Source organism: Oncorhynchus mykiss, chromosome 16, assembly GCF_013265735.2.
Source record: "Oncorhynchus mykiss isolate Arlee chromosome 16, USDA_OmykA_1.1, whole genome shotgun sequence".
NCBI lineage: Eukaryota > Metazoa > Chordata > Actinopteri > Salmoniformes > Salmonidae > Oncorhynchus > Oncorhynchus mykiss.
In genome coordinates, this window is record NC_048580.1 from 60,152,453 (window position 1) to 60,174,627 (window position 22,175).

At 45.2% G+C, this 22,175-nt stretch overlaps 1 protein-coding gene across 8 annotated transcripts in view; it reads right to left on the reverse strand.

The window, feature by feature from the left end:
• Positions 1-22,175, reverse strand: part of LOC110491133 (membrane-associated guanylate kinase, WW and PDZ domain-containing protein 1) — a 204,234-nt gene that overhangs the window by 13,324 nt on the left and 168,735 nt on the right. For 7 of the 8 annotated variants that reach the window (XM_036947463.1, XM_036947465.1, XM_036947464.1 and 4 more), the window contains exons 13-17: positions 19,021-19,055; positions 16,423-16,687; positions 13,174-13,265; positions 5,557-5,752; positions 4,985-5,287 (exon numbers count right to left, since the gene is read on the reverse strand). In XM_036947463.1, the coding sequence (XP_036803358.1) occupies positions 4,985-5,287; positions 5,557-5,752; positions 13,174-13,265; positions 16,423-16,687; positions 19,021-19,055 (891 nt within the window). The remainder of the gene's footprint in view (positions 1-4,984; positions 5,288-5,556; positions 5,753-13,173; positions 13,266-16,422; positions 16,688-19,020; positions 19,056-22,175) is intronic. The other variant, XM_036947461.1, reaches the window with a different exon arrangement.

A 22,175-nucleotide genomic window follows, 5' to 3' on the forward strand; every position in this document is an offset into this window, starting at 1 on the left:
AATATAGAGTATAATTTGAGACACCGACAGAGACAGTTGAGACAGAGACAGGTATTGTCACTCTCAGTCTGAGGACCCAGCTGCAGACGATGCAGACCAGCACATTCAGGTCACCCGCAAAAAAAGAGATAAAGTCTCAATGGGATTTCTTCTGCTTGTATAAATGATACATAAAACTCTAATCAAAAATCAAATCAAACTTTATTTGTCACATGTGCCAAATTCAACAGGTGTAGTAGACCTTACCGTGAAATGCTTACTTACAAGCCCTTAAAATGCAGTTCAAGAAAGAGTTAAGAAAATATTTACCAAATAAACTAAAGTAAAAAATAATATAAAGTAACACAATACAATAACGAGGCAATAGACAGGGGTAACGGTACCGAGTCAATGTGTGGGAGTACCTCTGCTTTCTATTTTATGGGGCTTCAACTACAGCCCACAGGATCAATGGAATCGGGCCCTTTGCGTGGCACAGTAGCTAACAAAACCTATATTTGATAGTAGCCTGGCCCAATAGCATGTTTCACACCATGCAACATCTTCCTGGTCATCAGGCAAGCTGTGTAAGGAGACCTTGGAGCGACATTGGTGCTGCAAACTCATCAGAGGGAGCTTGATACCACATTTGTTCAGAGGAGGACATTTAAAATCCCTCGTTGACGGCTGAGTGACCTTAATGGGGCCAATTTCACTATTTTGCCTTCATAGATAAACGGTATGGACAGCTATAGATTGTGCTCGGTGGAACTTCAATTACATGCTGAGTGAATCAGCCAGGGTCGGCTACAAGTCTGCCTTTTGAATCTGTGATGATGGTGTTTTTGATAAAGCATCAACCAGGCGGTGAATGTGCCTGGGCACATAAAGAGATTTCTGTTTCCCTAAGCTCATGATTGTTGGGTTTGTGACCTCGGGGCTGTGTCATTAAGTCCACTCCCATCAGAAATGGAAGCCCTACTATTAATAAAGCAGGTGGGAACTCAATGAGCAGTGACTGTCAAAATATTGTAATTCCACCCCCAAGAAATGATCAATCATGTCACTGAGTGGCAAGAGGACTGGCAGGCGGTGCTGATGCACTGTTAGGGTTGTGTGTTTACTGGAGTGCTTGCTTGGCAGAATCATGCTTTTTCACAATTTCCTTGTCTCACTTTGAAAACTTTGAGGGAGACTTTTTAAGGAAATAGGTTGTCTGAATAACATCAGGAGGAGTGTTCTGCTATTCGTTTTTAGGCTTAGCGTCTACCCAATCACTTGAGAACTGTTCTTGAGCATAAGTTAACCTTTAAAGGGTTGCTTGTCAAAAAATATTGTCAATACTGTGTATGTACTGGTAACTTTCCTTCCAGTTCTCTGCTGCCTGCGACTGGAACGAATTGCAAAAATCTCTGAAGTTGGAGACTTTTATCTCCCTCACCAACTTTAAACATCTGCTATCTGAGCAGCTAACTGATCGCTGCAGCTGTACATAGTCCATCGGTATATAGCCCACCCAATTTACCTACCTCATCCCCATACTGTTTTTATTTCTTTACTTTTCTGCTCTTTTGCACACCAGTATCTCTACCTGTACATGTTCATCTGATCATTTATCACTCCAGTGTTAATCTGCTAAATTGTAATTATTCTCCTACCTCCTCATGCCTTTTGCACACAATGTATATAGATTCTTTTTTTTCTACTATGTTATTGACTTGTGTATTGTTTACTCCATGTGTAACTCTGTGTTGTTGTCTGTTCACACTGCTATGCTTTATCTTGGCCAGGTCGCAGTTGCAAATGAGAACTTGTTCTCAACTAGCCTACCTGGTTAAATAAAGGTAAAATAAAATAATTAAACTGCCAAAATAAAGGAAGCACCAACATAAAGTGTCTTAATAGGGCAGGGCGTTGGGCCATCACGAGCCAGAACAGCTTCAATGTGCCTTGGCATAGATTCTAGTGTCTGGAACTGTACTGGAGGGATGCAACATTATTCTTCCACAAGAAATTCCATAATTTGGTCTTTTGCTGATGATGATGATGAAAAATGTTGTCTCAGGCGCGCTCCAGAATCTCAGCATGGCATATGGTTTACATCATTTTCATGCTCATTAAACCAGTCAGTGACCACTCATGCCATATGGATGGGGGCATTGTCATCTTATGGGGGCATAGCCATGGTATTCAAAATAATGGCCAAAACAATGACCTGCCCGGCATGTTTAACTGGTTCTGATCTTTATTTTGCTGGTCGGAACAGTGGAACGAAATGACTATTTAGTTGCTTCTGTTCAGAACTAAATCATTTAGGTTCCAACCCCTGATAGTATCCCTCATGTACTTGTGTTTGTATTATTTTGGCAGTTACCTGCGGGTCCAGATCCAGAATTCTAAATAATGTCATGGGTCTGGGTCGGATATGATTGTCACAGGTCTTGGGTATGTGTAATTTTAACTGATCCACACGTGACTGCTGCAGTAGAGATAGAGAGACATGTTATAATTTATGCTGCTGCTCTTTGCTTTTCACGAGAGGCGTAGCTTGTTGTTGGCCAATCATAAGTCATCAAAGTGACAGAAGGCTACAGTCATAGAGCCGCCGTGTGAGGAAAAAGTTAGGAGATATGTAATTAATGGAAGATGGAATTAAAATGATGGAATTAAAAGTTAAAGGAGAAGGATAGGCTACAATGACCAAGAGCCAACAGGTAGGCTGCTACTGTATATTCTGAATGGAGTTGTTATTTGTAATTGTGTAGGGCGAGAAAGTGCATGCACTGCAGCCTCAACTAGCCTAGCTAGCTAACGTTAGCTAGCTTAACTAGCTTCTCCCGGTTTGATGCAGTCAAGACAGGCACTAGTAATCATATTGGATGATGAATAACCTAGCTATGGCAGCTATTAGTCTACTATAGCGTGAGTCAGCCTGGTTGGTTGCGGTCTCTTGTCTCTCCCTCCCTCCTCCCTGTTACTGTGTCACTCGGTCAAACTCCCAGTAGCCTACACACTCACACAGCCCCTGCTAGAGCATCACCACTCTCTACCTCCCTTATGCTTTATCATCTCCGGTTATTTAAGTATCTTAACCTTTTTGGGATAGGGGGCAGCATTTTCACTTTTGGATGAATTAGTAGTATTGGATAGGAAACACTCCGAAGTTTCTAAAACGGTTTGAATTATATCTGTGAGTATAACAGAACTCATATGACAGGCAAAAACCTGAGACAAATCCAACCAGGAAGTGGGAAATCTGAGGTTTGTAGTTTTTCAACTCAGCCCCCATTGAAGATACAGGGTGATATTAGTTGTTTTTCACTTCCCAGCGCTTCCACTAGATGTCAACAGTATTTAGAACCTGTTTTGAGGATTCTACTCTAAAGGAGGGGTTCATAAGGGCTCTTTAAGTGAGTGGTCTGGCCACAGCCTCGGTCTGGCGCGCTCACGTGAAAAGGTAGCTACGTTCCACTTAATTTGTACAGACAAAGGAATTGTCCAGTTGGAATATTAATGAAGTTTTATGTTAAAAACATCCTAAAGATTGATTCCATACTTAGGTTGGCATGTTTCTACGAGCTGTAACGGAACTTTTTGAACTTTTCGTCCGACGTTCGGCGCGACCTGAACGCGCTTTTGGATTTGTTTACCAAATGCCCTAACAAAAGAAGATATTTGGACATAACTGATGGACATTATCAAACAAATCAAAACATTTATGGTGGAACTGGGATTCCTGGGAGTGCATTCTGATGAAGATCATCAAAGGTAGGTGAATATTTTAAATGCTATTTCTGAGAAATGTTGACTACCCAATATGGCGGGTATCTTTTTGGCTGCTTTGTTGTCTAAAGGCTACACTCAGATTATTGCATGGTTTGCTTTCTCCGTAAAGTTTTTTTGAAATCTGACACAGCGGTTGCATTAAGGAGAAGTTTATCTAACATTCCATGTATAATAGTCGTATCTTTATCAATGTTTATTATGAGTATTTCTGTAAATTGATGTGGTTCTCTGCAATATCACCACATGTTTTAGAACTACTGAACGTAACGCGCCAATGTAAACTCAGATTTGTTTATATAAATATGAACTTTATCAAACAAAACATACATGTATTGTGTAACATGAAGTCCCATCTGATGAAGATCATCAAATGTTAGTGATTCATTTTATCTCTATTTCTGCTTTTTGCGATTCCTCTCTTTGCTTTGGCTGGAAAAAATGGCTGTGTTTTTCTGGGGCTTGGTGGTGACCTAACATAATCGTTTGTGTTGCTTTCACTGTAAATCCTATTTGAAATCAGACACTGTGGCCCGATTAACGAGAATGTTATCTTTAAAATGGTGTAAAATACTTGTATGCTTGAGGAATTTTAATTATGAGATTTTTGTTGTTTTGAATTTGGCGCGCTGCACTTTCACTAGCTGCTGCGGAGGCGGAGCGGAACCCCTTTGCTGCTTCCCTAACTCGGATTGGACCGGGTTGTCCTCGGGTCTGTTCGGAACCACAGTAAAGTCAATCAGCAGAATCAGGCTTCGCCAAGATTACATGCCAGATTTAACCATATTATCAGTTCAACCGAGAGCAAATGATAACTGATTTTCAGTCATCAAAAAATTGCAACTAAACCCAGCATAGTAGCAAAGTCTAGCTCACCATAACCCAGTCCAGAGTAGTATTGCCCATCCCACTCAGCTCACCATAACCCAGCCCACTTTAGCATTGCCCATCCCACTCAGTTCACCATAACCCAGCCCAGAGTAGTATTGCCCATCCCACTCAGCTCACCATAACCCAGCCCAGAGTAGTATTGCCCATCCCACTCAGCTCACCATAACCCAGCCCACTTTAGCATTGCCCATCCCACTCAGCTCACCATAACCCAGCTCACCGTAGTATTGCCCATCCCACTCAGCTCACCATAACCCAGCCCACCGTAGCATTGCCATCTCACTTAGCTCACCATAACCAAGTCCACCGTAGCATTGCCCATCCCACTCACCCAAAGTAGTCCCAGCATCAGGCCTGGAGACCGACGACACAATGACGAATCCGAAGCCCTCGTTCTCTCCGCGTTGGATCTCCATGTCATATGGTTGCAGGGCTGCGGGGACCACAGCACTGCCGGAGCCCCCTCCTCCCCCACTGCCGATCCCACTGGTGGAGCCACTGCCGGAGCTGACTGTGTTGAGGGAGTTCTGGCTGCCCTGGGGGGTTCGCTTGCCCTCGGTCAGGGAGGGGGCCTGGGTGCTGCTGTGGTGCGACGAGGCCGGGGATGGGGGCACATCACCCTCCCCTTTACCCACTGAAGAAGAGATGGGGGGAATGAAGAGGTGGGCAGGCAATATAAAAACCTGTTCAGCAAATATCCCCCCCTTATGTTTGGCACGGGCTAGTGATAGTTCACTGAGCCAATAAGCAATAGGTTTTAACTAGCGTGGGTAGTGTAGGTGGCCGCTGTTGTGGAGTGTGTGGTGAGTGTGTGTGGGTGAGTGTGTATGGTGAGTGTGTGTGGTGAGTGTGTGTGGTGAGTGTTTCCCTGTGTATGCATATGCCTCTGTGACCCATCCTCACCTCCGTATCCTGAGCTTTTGCGTCGGACAGTGAGGTTGACGTGGCCCTGCTTGGCGGCCTGCTGCATCAGCTGCACCACCAGCTGGTGAGACTTGCCCACCACCGCCGTGCCGTCCACACAGATGAGCTCGTCCCCCGAACGCAGACGCCCATCCTCATCTGCTGCTCCATACTTCACTATGTGCCCAATGTAGATCTACAAAATACCATACAGATACATTAGCTCTGTACTTCATAATGGGAATACTCTAGATCTACAAAACATGATACATATAAATCAGCCTTGTACTTCACTTGTGGTTCAAGTTCAACGCAGCTAAATTAAGCCATTTGATGTTCCATTCCGTCCCAATGCACAGAATCGTCTGGAATGCCATTGGATGCTGTAGCGTTAAAATGTCCCTGAACTGGAACTAAGGGGCTTTGCCCGAAACATGAAAAACAGCCCCAGGCCATTATTTATCCTCCACCAAACTTTACAGTTGGCACTATGCATTGGGGTACTGGCACTGGCTTACTGGTGCTCTTTCATGCCATCCCTAGGAGGGGTGCGTCACTTGAGTGGTTTGAGTCACTGTCGTGATCTTCCTGTCTGGGTTAGCGCCCCCCCTTGGGTTGTGCCGTGGCAGAGATCTTTGTGGGCTATACTCGGCCTTGTCTCAGGATGGTAAGTTGGTGGTTGAAGATATCCCTCTAGTGGTGTGGGGGCTGTGCTTTGGCAAAGTGGGTGGGGTTATATCCTTCCTGTTTGGCCCTGTCCGGGGGTATCATCGGATGGGGCCACAGTGTCTCCTGACCCCTCCTGTCTCAGCCTCCAGTATTTATGCTGCAGTAGGTTATGTGTCGGGGGGCTAGGGTCAGTTTGTTATACCTGGAGTACTTCTCCTGTCTTATCCGGTGTCCTGTGGGAATTTAAGTATGCTCTCTCTAATTTTCTCTTTCTTTCTCTCTCTCGGAGGACCTGAGCCCTAGAACCATGCCTCAGGACTACCTGGCATGATGACTCCTTGCTGTCCCCAGTCCACCTGGCCGTGCTGCTGCTCCAATTTCAACTATTCTGCCTGCGGCTATGGAACCCTGACCTGTTTACCGGACATGCTACCTGTCCCAGACCTTCTGTTTTCAACTCTCTAGAGACAGCAGAAGCGATAGAGATACTCTTAATGATCGGCTATGAAAAGCCAACTGACATTTACTCCTGAGGTGCTGACTTGATGCACCCTCGACCACTACTGTGATTATTATTATTTGACCATGCTGGTCATTTATGAACATTTGAACATCTTGGCCATGTTCTGTTATAATCTCCGCCCGGCACAGGCCACCCCTCATAGCCTGGTTCCTCTCTAGGTTTCTTCCTAGGTTTTGGCCTTCCTAGGGAGTTGTTCCTAGCCACCGTGCTTCTACACCTGCATTGCATGCTGTTTGGGGTTTTAGGCTGGGTTTATGTACAGCACTTTGAGATATCAGCTGATGTAAGAAGGGCTATATAAATACATTTGATTTCATTTGGGTAGATAGCGTTCTCCTGGCATCCTCCAAACCCAGATTTGTCCGTCCAACTGCCAGATGGTGATGCGTGATTCATCACTACAGAGTTTCCACTGCTCTAGAGTCTAATGGCGGCTAGCTTTACACATCTCCAGTTGACGCTTGGCATTGTGATCTTAGGCTTGTGTGCGGCTGCTCGGCCATGGACACCCCTTTTATGAAGCTCAACAAACAGTTACGAACTCGGTACACGCTTCAGCACTTGGCGGTCCCATTCTGTGAGCTTGTGTGCGCTACCACTTCGCTGCTGAGCCGTTGTTGCTACTATATATTTCCACTTCACAATAACAGCACTTACAGTTGACTGGGGCAGCTCTAGCAGGGCAGAAATTTGACGAACTGACTTGTTGGAAAGGTGGCATCCTATGAAGGTCCCAAGAAGAAAGTTACTGAGCTCCTCAGTAAGCCATTCCACTGCCAATGTTCCTATGGAGATTGCATGGGTGTGTGCTTGATTTAATATACCTGTCAGCATATAATATATATATATATATAACTCCCTTTCTCTACTTTCTCTCTGTTCATGTCTCTGATAGAAAAATATGCCACATAACCAACACCTTCTGTCTGCCTAAATTAATCTCCTAAGAACAGCACGCAGGCCGACCTCATGTAACAGACAGCACCAGTCATATCTCTCAGAGACACAGAAACAGACAGTGGAATCTACATTTCTACTGCTTCAAATTAGAGGGGGAGAGTGGGGGAGAACAACTGATGCAGACAGAAGAGAGAAGGAAGACTATGAGGCTGTTGGTTCGGTCGAGCATCACAGTGTGAGCTGACACAGAATGAGTGTTGTGTGTGTGTGTGTGTGTGTGTGTGTGTGTGTGTGTGTGTGTGTGTGTGTGTGTGTGTAGCTTAACAAAGAAAACCCAAAAGGAAGGAACTCTGACAGGAAACATAGTGATGAGGCTGTAATAGAATATTGAGGGTTCAGTATATCAGCTGCCCTTTTAACACGCAGTATCACGCAGCAGTGCTGTTTAATTCAGAACTTTAGTGTTTATTTATGATGTAACACGTGATGTAATAACCAGACATGGGGAATGCAGATACATGTTTTATGCTTCCAGTCTTGCTTTGGAATGCTTAATTGTCAGTCATGTATACAGTGGCTTTTTTTCCACATTTTGTTACGTTACAGCCAAAATTCTCATCAATCTACACACAATACCCCATAATGACGAAACGAAAAGAGGGTTTTTAGACATTTTTGCACATTTAATAAAAACAAAAAACAGAAATACCTTATTTACATAACTATTCAGACCCTTTGCTATGAGACTCGTAATTGAGCTCAGGTCCATCCTGTTTCCATTGATCATTGTTGAGATGTTGCTACAACTTGATTGGATTCCACCTGTGGTAAATTCAATTGATTGGACATGATTTGGAAAGGCACACACTTGTCTATATACAGTGGGGCAAAAAAGTATTTAGTCAGCCACCAATTATGCAAGTTCTCCCACTTAAAAAGATGAGAGAGGCCTGTAATTTTCATCAACTATGACAAAATGAGAAGAAAAAAAATCCAGAAAATCACATTGTAGGATTTTTAATGAATTTATTTGCAAATTGTGGTGGAAAATAAGTATTTGGTCACCTACAAACAAGCAAGATTTCCGGCTCTCACAGACTTGGAACTTCTTATTTAAGAGGCTCCTCTGTCCTCCACTCGTTACCTGTATTAATGGCACCTGTTTGAACTTGTTATCAGTATATAAGACACCTGTCCACAACCTCAAACAGTCACACTCCAAACTCCACTATGACCAAGACCAAAGAGCTGTCAAAGGACACCAGAAACAAAATTGTAGACCTGCACCAGGCTGGGAAGACTGAATCTGCAATAGGTAAGCAGCTTGGTTTGAAGAAATCAACTGTGGGAACAATTATTAGGAAATGGAAGACATACAAGACCACTGATAATCTCCCTCGATCTGGGGCTCCACGCAAGATCTCACCCTGTGGGGTCAAAATGATCACAAGAACGGTGAGCAAAAATCACAGAACCACGCGGAGGGTCCTAGTGAATGACCTGCAGAGAGCTGGGACCAAAGTAACAAAGCCTACCTTCAGTAACACACTACGCCGCCAGGGAATCAAATCCTGCAGTGCCAGACATGTCCCCCTGCTTAAGCCAGTACATGTCCAGGCCCGTCTGAAGTTTGCTAGAGAGCATTTGGATGATCCAGAAGAAGATTGGGAGAATGTCATATGGTCAGATGAAACCAAAATATTTTGGTAAAAATTTTGGTAAAAACTCAACTCGTCATGTTTGGAGGACAAAGAATGCTAAGTTGCATCCAACGAACACCATAGCTACTGTGAAGCATGGGGGTGGAAACATCATGCTTTGGGGCTGTTTTTCTGCAAAGGGACCAGGACGACTGATCCGTGTAAAGGAAAGAATGAATGGGGCCATGTATCGTGAAATTTTGAGTGAAAACCTCCTTCCATCAGCAAGGGCATTGAAGATGAAACATGGCTGGGTCTTTCAGCATGACAATGATCCCAAACACACCGCCCGAGCAACGAAGGAGTGGCTTCGTAAGAAGCATTTCAAGGTCCTGGAGTGGCCTAGCCAGTCTCCAGATCTCAACCCCATAGAAAATCTTTGGAGGGAGTTGAAAGTCCGTGTTGCCCAGCAACAGCCTCAAACATCACTGCTCTGTCATTGCCAACAAAGGGTATATAACAAAGTATTGAGATAAACTTTTGTTATTGACCAAAAACTTATTTTCCACCATAGGTTGCAGATAAATTCATTAAAAATCCTACAATGTGATTTTCTGGATTTTATTTCTCATTTTGTCTGTCATAGTTGAAGTGTACCTATGATGAAAATTACAGGTCTCTCTCATCTTTTTAAGTGAGAGAACTTGCACAATTGGTGGCTGACTAAATACTTTTTTTGCCCCACTGTATATACACTGCTCAATAAAATAAAGGGAACACTAAAATAACACATCCTAGATCTGAATGAATGAAATATTCTTATTAAATAATTTTTTCTTTACATAGTTGAATGTGCTGATGACAAAATCACACAAAAATATCAATGCAAATCAAATTTATCAACCCATGGAGGTCTGGATTTGGAGTCACTCAAAATTAAAGTGGAAAACCACACTACAGGCTGATCCAACTTTGATGTAATGTCTTTAAAACAAGTCAAAATGAGGCTCAGTAGTGTGTGTGGCCTCCACGTGTCTGTATGACATCTCTCCCTGCCTGGGCATGCTCCTGATGAGGTGGCGGATGGTCTCCTGAGGGATCTCCTCTCAGACCTGGACTAAAGCGTCCACCAAATCCTGGACAGTCTTTGGTGCAACTTGGTGTTGGTGGATGGAGCGAGACATGATGTCCCAGATGTGCTCAATTGGATTCAGGTCTGGGGAACGGGCGGGCCAGTCCATAGCATCAATGCCTTCCTCTTGCAGGAACTGCTAACACACTCCAGCCACATGAGGTCTAGCATTGTCTTGCATTAGGAGGAACCCAGGGCCAACCGCACCAGCATATGGTCTCACAAGGGGTCTGAGGATCTCATCTCGGTACCTAATGGCAGTCAGACTACCTCTGGCGAGCACATGGAGGGCTGTGCGGACCCCCAAAGAAATGCCACCCCACACCATGACTGACCCACCACCAAACCGGTCATGCTGGAGGATGTTGCAGGCAGCAGAACGTTCTCCACGGCGTCTCCAGACTCTGTCACGTCTGTCACCTGTGCTCAGTGTGAACCTGCTTTCATCTGTGAAGAACACAGGGCGCCAGTGGCGAATTTGACAATCTTGGTGTTCTCTGGCAAATGCCAAACGTCCTGCACGGTGTTGGGCTGTAAGCATAACCTCCACCTGTGGACGTCGGGCCCTCATACCACCCTCATGGAGTCTGTTTCTGACCATTTGAGCAGACACATGCACATTTTTGGCCTGCTGGAGGTCATTTTGCAGGGCTCTGGCAGTGCTCCTCCTGCTCTTCCTTGCACAAAAGCGGAGGTAGCGGTCCTGCTGCTGGGTTGTTGCCCTCCTACGGCCTCCTCCACGTCTCCTGATGTACTGGCCTGTCTCCTGGTAGCGCCTCCATGCTCTGGACATGCTCGGGACACTCTGGACACTCTTGCCACAGCTCGCATTGATGTGCCATCCTGGATGAGCTGCACTACCTGAGCCACTTGTGTGGGTTGTAGACTCCGTCTCATGCTACCACTAGAGTGAAAACACTGCCAGCATTCAAAAGTGACCAAAACATCAGCCAGGAAGCATAGGAACTGAGAAGTGGTCTGTGGTCACCACCTGCAGAACCACTCCTTTATTGGGGGTGTCTTGCTAATTGCCTATAATTTCCACCTGTTGTCTATTCCATTTGCACAACAGCATGTGAAATGTATTGTCAATCAGTGTTGCTTTCAAAGTGGACAGTTTGATTTCATAGAAGTGTGATTGACTTGGAGTTTCATTGTGCTGTTTAAGTGTTCCCTTTATATTTTTGAGCAGTGTATATATTTTTTACCTTTATTTAACTAGGCAAATCATTTAAGAATAAATTCTTATTTTCAATGACGGCCGGTGGGTTAACTGCCTGTTCAGGGGCAGAACGACAGATTTGTACCTTGTCAGCTCTGGGATTTGAACTTGCAACCTGGCTGCTAGTCCAATGCTCTAACCACTAGGCTACCCTGCCGCCCCAAGGTCTCACAGTTGACAGTGCATGTCAGAGCAAAAACCAAGTCATGAGGTGGAAGGAATTGTCTGTAGAGCTCCGAGACAGGATTGTGTCGAGGTACAGATCTGGGGAAGGGTACCAAAACATTTCTGCAGCATTGAAGGTCCCCCAGAACATAGTGGCCTCCATCATTCTTAAATGGAAGAAGTTTGGAACCACCAAGACTCTTCTTTGAGCTGGCCGCCCGACCGAACTGAGCAATCAGGAGAGAAGGGCATTGGTCAGGGAGGTGACCAAGAACCAATGGTCACTCTGACAGAGCTCTAGAGTTCCTTTGTGGAGATGGGAAAACCTTCAAGAAGGACAATCATCTCTGCAGCACTCCACCAATCAAGCCTTCATGGTAGAGTGACCAGACAGAAGCTACTCCTCAGTAAAAGGCACATGACAGCCCGCTTGGAGTTTGCCAAAAGGCACTCAAAGACTCTAAGACCATGAGAAACAAGATGCTCTGGTCTGATGAAACCAAGATTGAACTATTTGGCCTGAATAACAAGCGTCATGTCTGGAGGAAACCTGGCACCATCCCTACGGTGAAGCATGGTGATGGCATCATCATGCTATGGGGATGTTTTTCAGCGGCAAGGAGACTAGTCAGGATTGAGGGAAAGATGAACGGAGCAACATATAGAGAGATCCTTGATGAAAACATGCTCAAGAGCTCTCAGGACCTCAGACAGGGACGAAGGTTCACCTTCCAACGGGACAATGACCCTAAGCACACAGCCAAGACAAAGCAAGTCTCTGAATAGCTTTGAGTGGCCCAGCCAGAGCCTGGACTTGAACCCGATCGAACATCTCTGGAGAGACCTGAAAATAGCTGTGCAGCAACGCTCCCCATCCAACCTGACAGAGCTTGAGAGGATCTGCAGAGAAGAATGGGAGAAACTCCTTAAATACAGGTGTGCCAAGGTTGTAGCGTCACACCCAAGAAGACGCGAGGCTGTAACCACTGCCAAAGGTGCATCAACAAAGTACTGAGTAAAGGGTCTGAGTACTTATGTAAATGTACATTTTTATATACAAAAATGTAAAGAATAAAAAATTTAAAAAAAGTTTTTGCTTTGTCATTATGGGCTATTGTGTGTAGATTGATGAGTGGAAAAAACAACAACATTTTAATAGATTTTTGAATACGGATAGTCTATGATAACTGATAACGTAACAAAATGTGGAAAAACTCAAGGGGTCTGAATATTTCCCGAAAGCACTGTAAATGAATGGTGTCCTGCATGAAAAGATCCCATTACAAACCTTTTGCTTTTCATTGGTGCATCCAAAAAACTGTGACAGACAAGGGATATGGTGGAGGAACGGTGCAGAGATACTCACCGGCTCTCCGGCCTCATTTCCTCCCAGGATGCGGAACCCAAAACCTGTATCCTTCCGCCACAGGAAGATCTCCTGCTCCTGGCAATCTGGCTCTGAAATACACAACACAAGAGCTCAGTGGAGGTGAAACAGGGAGTAGACCTGACACTCAGAAAGTTAAACCTACAGCATGACTGTTGCATTAATCAATACACTGCAATTAAGTTCAGTATTCATAATCATAATATAATATATACCATTTTGCAGAAACTTTTATCCAAAGTGACTTACAGTCATGCGTTCATACATTTTACGTACGGGTGGTCCCGGGATTCAAGCCCACTATCCTGGCGTTGGACTACATTTAAATTCATTTCAGTTAGATCTTGTTATTAAACTTTCTGGTATGAACACCCCCTCCTCTCTACTCTCCTCTGCATCACTGGGCATATTAGGTTCCTTCTCTCAGGTGCAGGGTTGGCTCCCAGAGGACAGGAGGAACAAATGCCATGTACATGCTCTCTATGAATGTGACCTTTTAACTCTCCATCTCTCTCTGAGGAACACAAACATGCGTGGCTGTGAGAGGACACAGGCAATTTGGTGTTAGTCTGTTCACCCACAGGGCCAGTCTGAACACAGGGCATGGACAGATTTTATAGCTAGCTAGCTAGCTAGCTGGCTGGCTGGCTGGCTGTGTGTGTGTGTGTGTGTGTGTAGGTTGGATAAGTCATTAGCCTTCCACTGACTGGCTGGCTGGCTGGCTGGCTGGCTGTGTGTGTGTGTGTGTGTAGGTTGGATAAGTCATTAGCCTTCCACTGATCCCTGTCCCTAGCACAGCAGATCTCTCTCTCTCTTGCACGCACACACGCAAGCACAGCCTGTAACTGTCAGAAAACATATCCTCTGCAGGAGGGTCCCAGCATGGTCTCATCTCTAGCCCTGTCTCAGTCCTATCTCTGTCCTATCTCCTGACACCACCAACACCACAGAGCACCATAACGCTGATATGAGTCCATGACAGACACACAGATGCACCAGCACACATTAAATACCTCTCCTTTCCTCTCAACCCCCATCTCCAACTTTAACCCATTCTAATAATCCAGCCCAACAAACAGTAAGATCAGCTCCATGGTGGAGGGATCACCAGGCACAGTTAATATTTAATCAGCAGCAGACCTAGATTCTACTGGCTCTACTTTACATACTGATTAACTAGCACTGCAACACCACCTGCACTGATTAACCAGCACTGCAACACTACCTGCACTGATTAACCAGCACTGCAACACCACCTGCACTGATTAACCAGCACTGCAACACCACCTGCACTGATTAACCAGCACTGCAACACCACCTGCACTGATTAACCAGCACTGCAACACCACCTGCACTGATTAACCAGCACTGCAACACCACCTGCACTGATTAACCAGCACTGCAACACCACCTGCACTGATTAACCAGCACTGCAACACCACCTGCACTGATTAACTAGCACTGCAACACCACCTGCACTGATTAACCAGTACTGCAACACCACCTGCACTGATTAACCAGCACTGCAACACCACCTGCACTGATTAACCAGCACTGCAACACCACCTGCACTGATTAACCAGCACTGCAACACCACCTGCACTGATTAACCAGCACTGCAACACCACCTGCACTGATTAACCAGCACTGCAACACCACCTGCACTGATTAACCAGCACTGCAACACCACCTGCACTGATTAACCAGCACTGCAACACCACCTGCACTGATTAACCAGCACTGCAACACCACCTGCACTGATTAACCAGCACTGCAACACCACCTGCACTGATTAACTAGCACTGCAACACCACCTGCACTGATTAACCAGCACTGCAACACCACCTGCACTGATTAACCAGCACTGCAACACCACCTGCACTGATTAACCAGCACTGCAACACCACCTGCACTGATTAACCAGCACTGCAACACCACCTGCACTGATTAACCAGCACTGCAACACCACCTGCACTGATTAACCAGCACTGCAACACCACCTGCTAGCACACACACAAACAGGCTGAGGCTGGCATGCAACTAGCACTACTCACTGACATACATACATACACACACACACACACAAGCTGCACATGCACACATAATGAACTTATTCTGATAATGGATGCATTTTTAATACACCATGAATGTAAACACATTATTGTTGCCAGACCTGCAACGGCCTGCCTCTTATAAAGTGCAAATGGCATTTGAGAAAACAACATTACATTCCTATTACACTAAGTTATGTTTGCTCGTCTCCCCACTCAGTTTAATTGTATATGTTGCAATGTACTGTAAATGACCAGACTCCTTAATAAAGAATTACTGTTTTTCTCCAGGAGTCATCATATTGCCCCCTAGATGGAAATGAATGACCCATTGTTTGGAGAGCAAACCATTTCTCTCAAGAGATTTGTAGTGAGTATAGTAAATAAGTGGGGTGGCGCCCTCCTCCACTCATGAATAATGGAGGACCTGAGTTGTGACTGCAAAGGATATGGGGGAGAGTCTTCAGAACAGATGTTTATGCTTTTACAACTCAAAACGGGGCTGCCTTCTATCGCCCAGTGTACCTTCTGTCATTCCCAATTCTTAGGGTCAGAACAAGGAAAAAGTATTGTTCAAATAGATTATTATTTTTTTCTGCTGATGAGAACATCTACATTATTTTTGTCAAATAGCTCATGACGTAGGCTTGGGTCAACACTGGATATACCATATATTTCCTTTCTGAGTCGTCAGCAAGGTAGGATCCATGTGATCCTGCATTTCTAGTCCCTAATTCCGCTGGCATCAGACCTACACAGTCCTATATTGAGAGGTGTCGATAGCCTGACAGAGCAAGAAACACGTCTGTGTCTGAAGGAGACTAAGCTCTCCGAGACATCTTCGGTCACAGAGTCAGGTTGGACACACACACACACACACACACACACACACACACACACACAGCTGTTCCTTCAAAGTACTTAACAATGCTTCTCCTCCAGGTCACAATGCAACACCCACTTACTTAAACACACTCATACACTGCCTAGTCTAATCCTAACAGAATAATGAGAATAGTTCCAAGAGTTTCTCTCTTCCCACCAATCAACAGGCATGATGATCAGATCCCAGGCTCATTCACTCTAGTTTATACATGTTTGATGTATTTGTGTTCGGCAGCATTGTTGAACCTACACTTCAGTTGTGCCAAACAACCACAGTGAAGTGATGACTCACGTCTGCTCTCATACATGCTCCTGGACTGGGCCCAGATCTTGAAGGGGTCTGGCTTCTTCTGGAGGGTCATGGTACCATCTCCAGGGTCCTGGGTGGGCAGGGGAGGCAGGCCAGGCAGCAGCTGAGTGGGGGCGGCCGGAGGGGGGCCTACGGCCTCACTGGGCATGTTGGAGGAGGGGTGGCTGGGAGAGTCTGTGTGGGTGCTGCGATGGCTGCACACACTGTGCTGGGAGCTGCTCTGACTGTCCTTCCTCTCCAGCTGCTGCTGAATGGACAGAATGGGTAGGGAGAGAAAGGAGGGAGAAAGGGTGGAAGACAGGGGGAGAGAGATAAGACGAGAAGGTGAGGGGATAGTGAGAAAGAAGGAGAAAGAGAGGGCCGAATAAGAGAAGACAGAATAAAGACGGAGTGATAAAAGAGAGATGAGTAAGAAGGGAAGGTAGTAGAGAGAGAGAATAAGGAAACAACCATCCAAGGTCATTATCATAGAAACACCAAGAGAATTGATTGTGTCGGTCAGTAAGAGCTGCATTCTAACGGTGTGCGGGAGAGATGACATGGTTTCTATGACGCCCACACACAGAACAGTCTCTGAATAGTTTCTTTATATTACAATAAGACAACACGATGTGTTGCTTCATACGCACACTACGTTCATGTCCCCCCATTTATCATGACACCAGGAAGGCGAGAAATGCTTCCCACCAAAATGGGCTGAAATTTCAGACGGTCTTCTCAAATAGCTCTTACACTAAAAGGGCATTATCATCATTTTCACAATTGTACAGAATTAATGTTCCAAACCTCTCAGCCAATAACACTAGTTTTCAGTTTTTTTTATACAAAAAAGATATATTCAGTTCAGTGCAATTCACTGAATATAAGACCTCTAAGCTTGGTTATAAGACTGTGGGACATTTGAAGAAGCTTATCAAAATGAAATATGAAAAACCTGTAGGTGTCTAACACATTGAACATACAGGTTCAGGCCAAGGAAACCATGTCATCAGGTTGTATCTAGATACATTAAGACATTTGACAGTTCTAGAATATTTGTTATGGTTGATAAAACATTAAAATCAACATCATGCATGAGAGGAAAAGCAAACACAAGCTTGTTAGTAGAAACAAAAAACACACTTACAAGCCCAACACTTTGCAAATACACCAAGACAATTGGGTCCCTCTTGCAAATGGCAGTGTACTCTAAGCACATATTTAAAGCCCAGCATCAGAGGCAGAACAGCGCTTAGAGGCTGACACAGACTTGCATGCAGCCTGACATTTCAATGATACAACACAAAGACTGCTTTCCCATCGTGAAAAACGAATTGTCAGTGGCAACCGACCAGGGTCACCATTGCCCCCGCTCAACCCTTACAGAGCCCTTCCCCTCCCCTACCCTGTCACATGACCTCAATCAGCGATGCCCCATCTATGACCGATGCCATATCTCACTAATCCCTAATCCCAAATAGCCCTGCTTCCTGTTAACAGGAACGCTGAAATATGTATGTAATGTATTATCCACATTCCTATAGTATACATACTCTGTGGATGGCTGTGGGTAGAAGTTGCCAGTTTGGCACTGAACTAGGTTTAGCCCACCCTCCCATTACCTGATGACAAGCTAAGGTTTGATAAACAGTCATACTAAAAACACAGTTGGGAGCATAAATCACTATGAGTGGAGTGTTCCTCCTTTGCTGCCTCCCCAAATACTGATTTAAACCAATAGGGTGGCAGAACACAAAACGGATCTAGGATCCATTCTAGGGACAACTTTACCCTCTGGATGAGGCTCCAGGGGATGCCATGGACTGAGTGTTATTTACAGCTCTAGTGTTGTCTCCTCATAGCCAGTATTGACTTCTCATCAGGTTAAGATGTGTGTTAAGGATGAGGAGGCGTTCGCTCTTTAAACCTCAGAACAAAGTTATTGTCCCTGGAGAGGCCATCCTACTGCTCCAGTACTGAGGTAGCTAGTGTGCCTCTCCTCCTCTCTGTCCACTGTACCTCTGGGCTCAAGCATGTGAGTCACTCCCATAGAATACCTCTAACATTTCCTTCAGGTCTTTCCCTCATTCCATCATTATTTGTTAATCTATCCTCCTCTACACAAGCCACTACTATGACAGCCCCTCCCTCCTCCCTCTTTCCCCTCATCCATGACCCTATGCCACCCCTACCAGCTGGTCACTAATACAACGAATCAACCAGGGCACCAAGGCCAACCTTAATCGCTGATAGTATGACAGCATGGGAGAGGTGGAGGGAGGAAGAGAGAGAGAGCGGGAGAGAAAGAGAGATATAATATGGAGAGAGAAAAGACAGGGAGAGGGAGCAATGGGGAGTTTCAGAAAGAGAGAAAGAAAAGGAGGTCACAGACAGTGAGGGAGAGAGACAGGGGAAAGAGGGGAGAAAGGAAAGTAGCAGGGGAGGTATATGGAAGGCTCCATGTCTTTTGTTCTTTAAATAGCCCACACATCCATCCAGTAGAAAGCAGGCATGCACCGGGGGAATAACACTAACACATGCAGAGGAGGAAAGGGAGAAGAAGGGAGGAGAAGAAGGAGAAGAGAGTTGTGTTGTACTTACCACCAGCTTGGGGCTCCTCTTGGCTGGCACCACTCCTGCAAAGCAGCGGCAGAGAGACAGAGAGAGCATTAATGACCGGCGTTACTCCGTAACCGTTCACCCCGAGCAAAAACAACCACTTCACCGGACAGACGGAGGGACGCAAGGATGGAGGGAAGGACGACGGGTCCTGCTGCAGAGCTGAGCTAGCCCAGCTCTCACTCTCTCTCACTCTCTCTCTCTCTCTCTCACTCTCTCTCATTCTCAGAGTGGCGCTGCGCTGTGCTACGTTGTGCTTTAGCCAGAGTGATCACCGCCTCCCCATGCGGTCTGCTAACCCTCTCCCTCACTCGCTCCCCCTCTACCTCTCACCCTCTCTCTCTCTCACCCTCTCTCTCTCTCTCTCTCTCTCTCACTCTCTCCCTCCCCTCCCCCTCCCTCTCTCTCGCTCCCCCTCTCCCTCCCTCTCGCTCCCCCTCCCCCTCTCCCTCCCTCTCTCTCACCCTCCCTCCCCCTCTCCCTCTACCTCCCTCTCCCTCCCCTCTCTCCCTCCCCCTCCCTCCCCCTCTCTCCCCTCCCCCTCCCCCGCTCACCCTCTCTCTCTCGCTCACCCTCTCTCTCTCTCACCCTCTCTCTCTCTCTCTCTCTCTCTCACACCCTCTCTCTCTCTCACCCTCTCTCTCTCTCTCTCGCTCACCCCTTCTCTCTCCTGCTACTAAGACAGGAGCTACTGATCTCTCTGCATTAGTGAAGCTGACTGACTGACTGACGCTGCAGAAGGTTGCTCCCATCCACCGTACCACTGAAGAAGAGCCACTGAGCGACTAAACCACCAAACGAGAATGAGACACAGCACTCTGCAGGTAGAATCTCAACTACAGATTTAGGATCTTAATTTGAGCCAATTTGCTACAGCAGGAAAATAATCCTGCAACAACAGGAAATGTGAATTATTATGTGGATTATAATTAATGGACATTTTTGCAGGGGTTGATACATTTTTCATAAGGGAAGATCACGTTTGAAATTTCATCGGGAAATTAAACCTCAAATACACTACAAGTTTTACATTTCCAGGAAAGTTATCCTGCAACAGGGGGATCAAATGAAGATCCTACATCTGTATTACCAGGAGTCCAGGAGCTTGAGCATGATATGGAAGGCCATTGTCAGCTCCCCTCTCACTGAGAGCATCTTCTGAATGTCTCTGTGTGTTCACCTACAGCAGGCAGCAGCTCCTCTGCTTAACGCTCACACATTGAGAAGCAGATCTTGTCTACTCCCTCCCTCTCTTTCTCCCCCTCTCTTTTTTTCCTATGCCCTCCCCCACCTCATCCTTGCACGTTGTGGCTTGCTTGCTTGCCCCCCCCCCCCCCCCCCCCCCCCGACTCTCCTTCTCACACACACACACACACACACACACACACACACACACACACACACACACACACACACACACACACACACACACACACACACACACACACAAGTAATGGGATGATGAATACCAATAATCTACATTTAAAGTCAACAGTTTATTCCAAACCCCTCACAACCATGATATCCATTCACACAGTTTAGCTGTGAAACAAAACCCTAAATTGTAAAACCAACTGATACAATCAACCTGTTTCAAGCAACTGGTACGGAATCCATGACAAGTAGCCCACTGAGCAGATCAGCAGAGATACCGATAAGCACTATTGTCCCTTCCTTCTTTGTCTTTGTATCAATTCAACAGGAATTCTAAGGTTCTAGCTGCATTTTGTCAACACTGAGTTATTGACAAAGCCTTGTTCTGTACAATGTCCTCTACCTAGGTAATATTCTCCCGTTGTTAAGCCATAAAGAATACAAGATAAAACATGTTTTACCAATGAGGGTTTGGAACGTTAAAGCCAATTATCTCAGAATCATATTTTTGCAGATATAACCTTATAATTCTAAGGTCATGTAGGCTATTGTAAAAAAAAAACACCTGCAGCAGAATACTACCTTGGATACCAGATTGATAGCATACTACCTAGGATACCAGATTGATAGCATACTACCTAGGATACCAGATTGATAGCATACTACCTAGGATACCAGATTGATAGCATACTACCTAGGATACCAGATTGATAGCATACTACCTAGGATACCAGATTGATAGCATACTACCTAGGATACCAGATTGATAGAATACTACCTAGGATACCAGATTGATAGCATACTACCTAGGAAACCAGATTGATAGCATACTACCTAGGATACCAGATTGATAGCATACTACCTAGGATACCAGATTGATAGAATACTACCTAGGATACCAGATTGATAGCATACTACCTAGGAAACCAGATTGATAGCATACTACCTAGGATACCAGATTGATAGCATACTACCTTGGATACCAGATTGATAGCATACTACCTAGGATACCAGATTGATAGCATACTACCTAGGAAACCAGATTGATAGCATACTACCTAGGAAACCAGATTGATAGCATACTACCTAGGATACCAGATTGATAGAATACTACCTAGGAAACCAGATTGATAGCATACTACCTAGGATACCAGATTGATAGCATACTACCTTGGATACCAGATTGATAGCATACTACCTAGGATACCAGATTGATAGCATACTACCTAGGAAACCAGATTGATAGCATACTACCTAGGAAACCAGATTGATAGCATACTACCTAGGATACCAGATTGATAGAATACTACCTAGGAAACCAGATTGATAGCATACTACCTAGGAAACCAGATTGATAGCATACTACCTAGGATACCAGATTGATAGAATACTACCTAGGATACCAGATTGATAGCATACTACCAAGGATACCAGATTGATAGAATACTACCTTGGATACCAGATTGATAGCATACTACCTAGGATACCAGATTGATAGCATACTACCTAGGAAACCAGATTGATAGCATACTACCTAGGAAACCAGATTGATAGCAAACTACCTTGGACACCAGATTGATAGCAAATTACCTAGGATACCAGATTGATAGCAAACTACCTAGGATACCAGATTGATAGCATACTACCTAGGATACCAGATTGATAGCATACTACCTAGGATACCAGATTGATAGCAAACAACCAAGGAAACCAGATTGATAGCATACTACCTAGGATACCAGATTGATAGCATACTACCTAAG